At 36.3% G+C, this 2,559-nt stretch overlaps 1 protein-coding gene across 1 annotated transcript; it reads right to left on the bottom strand.

The window, feature by feature from the left end:
• Positions 1–939: 939 nt before the first annotated feature.
• On the bottom strand, positions 940–1,908 carry LOC141166651 (taste receptor type 2 member 40-like). The gene has a single exon (XM_073653554.1). It carries the CDS (start codon positions 1,906–1,908, stop codon positions 940–942), a length of 969 nt encoding a protein of 322 aa, XP_073509655.1.
• Between the last annotated feature and the right edge of the window lie 651 nt (positions 1,909–2,559).

Below are 2,559 nucleotides of genomic sequence, written 5' to 3'. Positions count from 1 at the left end.
CACTGAACAAGATACATACAGTAAGTTGAAACATCAAGACTAGGTCAAGAAATATCTGGACAGATTTTTCAAAGGTTTTATGGACTGATAAGATGAGAGTGACTCTTGATGGACAAGATGGATGGTTCTGCGACTGGATCACTAATGATCACAGACCTCCACTTAGCCTCAGACGCCATCAAGGTGGAGGTGGGGTACTGGATGAAAGTCCAGTTATGACTGTCATCAAAAAGAAGATTGGCTATATTGGTCACTGAGATTTTTTTGAAATGTATTTTTGTACATTTTGAGATGTTTGATTATAATTCTTACTCTAACAAATGAAAATAAACAATTTAGATGGGAAAATTCACATTTTTCATTTAGTTGCATAATAATTTGCACACTAATAATTGCCTAATAATTCTGCACACATAGCTATTCCCCTAACAAAACCTCATGCTTACTTTCTTAAAGTGGTTGTCTGGGACTATTTTTTTTTTGTTACTATGAGCTTAAAAATTAACTGGCAGGTAGTTGCCATTAAAACATCCACTTAATGGCACAATAATACTAGAAATAACATTTTTAATATGTGACATATTTCCCTTCATAAATGCAACTTTTTGACAAAAAAATGGAAATCTGGAGAGACTTGAAAGTTGTGGCTGAATGTTTGGGAACTGGCAGTTAATAATGGTGAAAATTTTCGGAAGCCAATTGATGTTCCCTATTTGCAGAAACCATCATATTAAAGTAAGAAAAATAATCAAAGTAATTTAAAACTTATTCACATGAGATCATGGTAATTAAAATATAATATTGAAGTAACAAAATATTATGCAAAAATAACAATATGCAAAAGTTACAGTCCATCTGCAATCAGTGTGTATGCAATGCCCATGGGCACATTAAACAATGCACAGTTAACGTTTGTCATTCACTCTGCTGATACAGTTATTATGATTGAGTTTTCTTCATTCTCAGCTTGATAAACAGAACCGTTGGTGTCTTTGGTTTTTCTTCACTGATGCCTCCCACACAGCAGAATAAACTCAAATATGCTTGCCTTAATTTTGGACTTCCAAAAATTAGAACTACTGACTGAGCTGGTGAATAGATATAGATTATCATCAAACAGGTACAAAATCCTGGACTACTTTGAGGAAAGGCTTCTAAAAAGAGAAGAATTTCTGATATATAAAAAGACATGTATAGGAAGAGAAGACAACTTATTGTCCTTGCTGCTCGTAATCGACCTTCTGCACGAGCACTGAGCTCTCCTTTTACTTTCCGGTCGGAATTATGTGCAATAAGTGACTTTATGATCAGACCATTGGCGATGCCTACCAAAATTAATGGAAGAGAACAACTTATGAGGTTACTGGGTAGCATATATATAACATTTTGGCTAAGAACAGATATTTCAAAACTCTCATTAGCTGTTATATTAAAACTTGCGGGATCATGGTAGAAAGTCCAGGCTGCTGGAAGGCTTGTAACAAATGATATAAAAACTGAGGCTATTATGAGTTGTGGAACCAACTGAGCAGCTGCAAGCTTCAGTCTTATTAAAAATGGATGAGTGGCTATGACAATCTGTAAGTAATAATTGACTGACAGGCAAACTGTAAACCAGAAGCTGCAGTAGATTGGTAGAATGAGCAGGACGGTGAATAAAATGTAGACTTCATCTGAATAGTAGATATCGAAAAATAGGAAGCTCATGTAGTCATTTACAAGCATGAAAAGCTGAAAGAAAATGTTGGACACACAAAGAGTCACCACAATAAGATCAGATGAACTGAGATTCTTAGACTTGGCATTGTCAATAAGACTGACAGCAATAATGAAGGAGTTAGTGAATACTGCCATCACGGTGCTGGCACCCAAAACAATCAAGGAAACAAGAACGAACGCAGGAACCATCAGAGATGACTTTCCAAGACTCAGTCCACTGTCCACAGGTTACTATGAAGAAGTATCTGTCACTGGCACTGATGTGCATATATATAGAAGTGTTTCTATATCTGCAAATTGGATACAAGTTTTTTTCTTCCCATCTATTCCTGTTGATGGCAAGAAGAACAAACAAATCAATTTTGGAACAAATCAAGCCAGACATGTCACTCGAAGCAAGGATCACCGAGCTACGACTCCCTACTTTGCACATATCATACGAAGAGAGAAATCACTGGAGAAGCACATTATGGTCGAAAGAAAAGAAGGAACAAGGCTAAAATAACGGTGGAGAAAACCCTGTTAGAACTATCTAGGTTTGCACAAGATCGAACTTCCTACAGATCGTTCATCCATCAAGTCGCCATGACTTGAGATCGAGTCGAAGGCCACTAAATAAATAATAAAATAATATTCCTGCTGTAACAGAAAAGAGAAAATGTAGCAAAATGCTGTTTAACCATAGTACAACCACTGATGTTGAAAGTGAAGCTTAAAATTAGTCTATGATTCTCTCGCACAAATTTTCCCAATCATGTGACCAAGCGGAAAGCTTTCTTTTATAGCCAAAGAAAGAAGGATTTTCAGGGCCTTGCATTTCTGGTGCTGAGATATATGCAA

The sequence above is a fragment of the Phyllobates terribilis genome, unplaced genomic scaffold, assembly GCF_046119375.1.
Source record: "Phyllobates terribilis strain yellow unplaced genomic scaffold, ASM4611937v1 Scaffold_1__5_contigs__length_1240528914, whole genome shotgun sequence".
Taxonomy (NCBI): domain Eukaryota; kingdom Metazoa; phylum Chordata; class Amphibia; order Anura; family Dendrobatidae; genus Phyllobates; species Phyllobates terribilis.
This window is presented reverse-complemented; position numbering and strand designations above follow the sequence as displayed.

Bases quoted from the DNA above. Each gene is read 5' to 3' on its own strand.
- LOC141166651 (XM_073653554.1), bottom strand. From the start codon at position 1,908: ATGGTTCCTGCGTTCGTTCTTGTTTCCTTGATTGTTTTGGGTGCCAGC.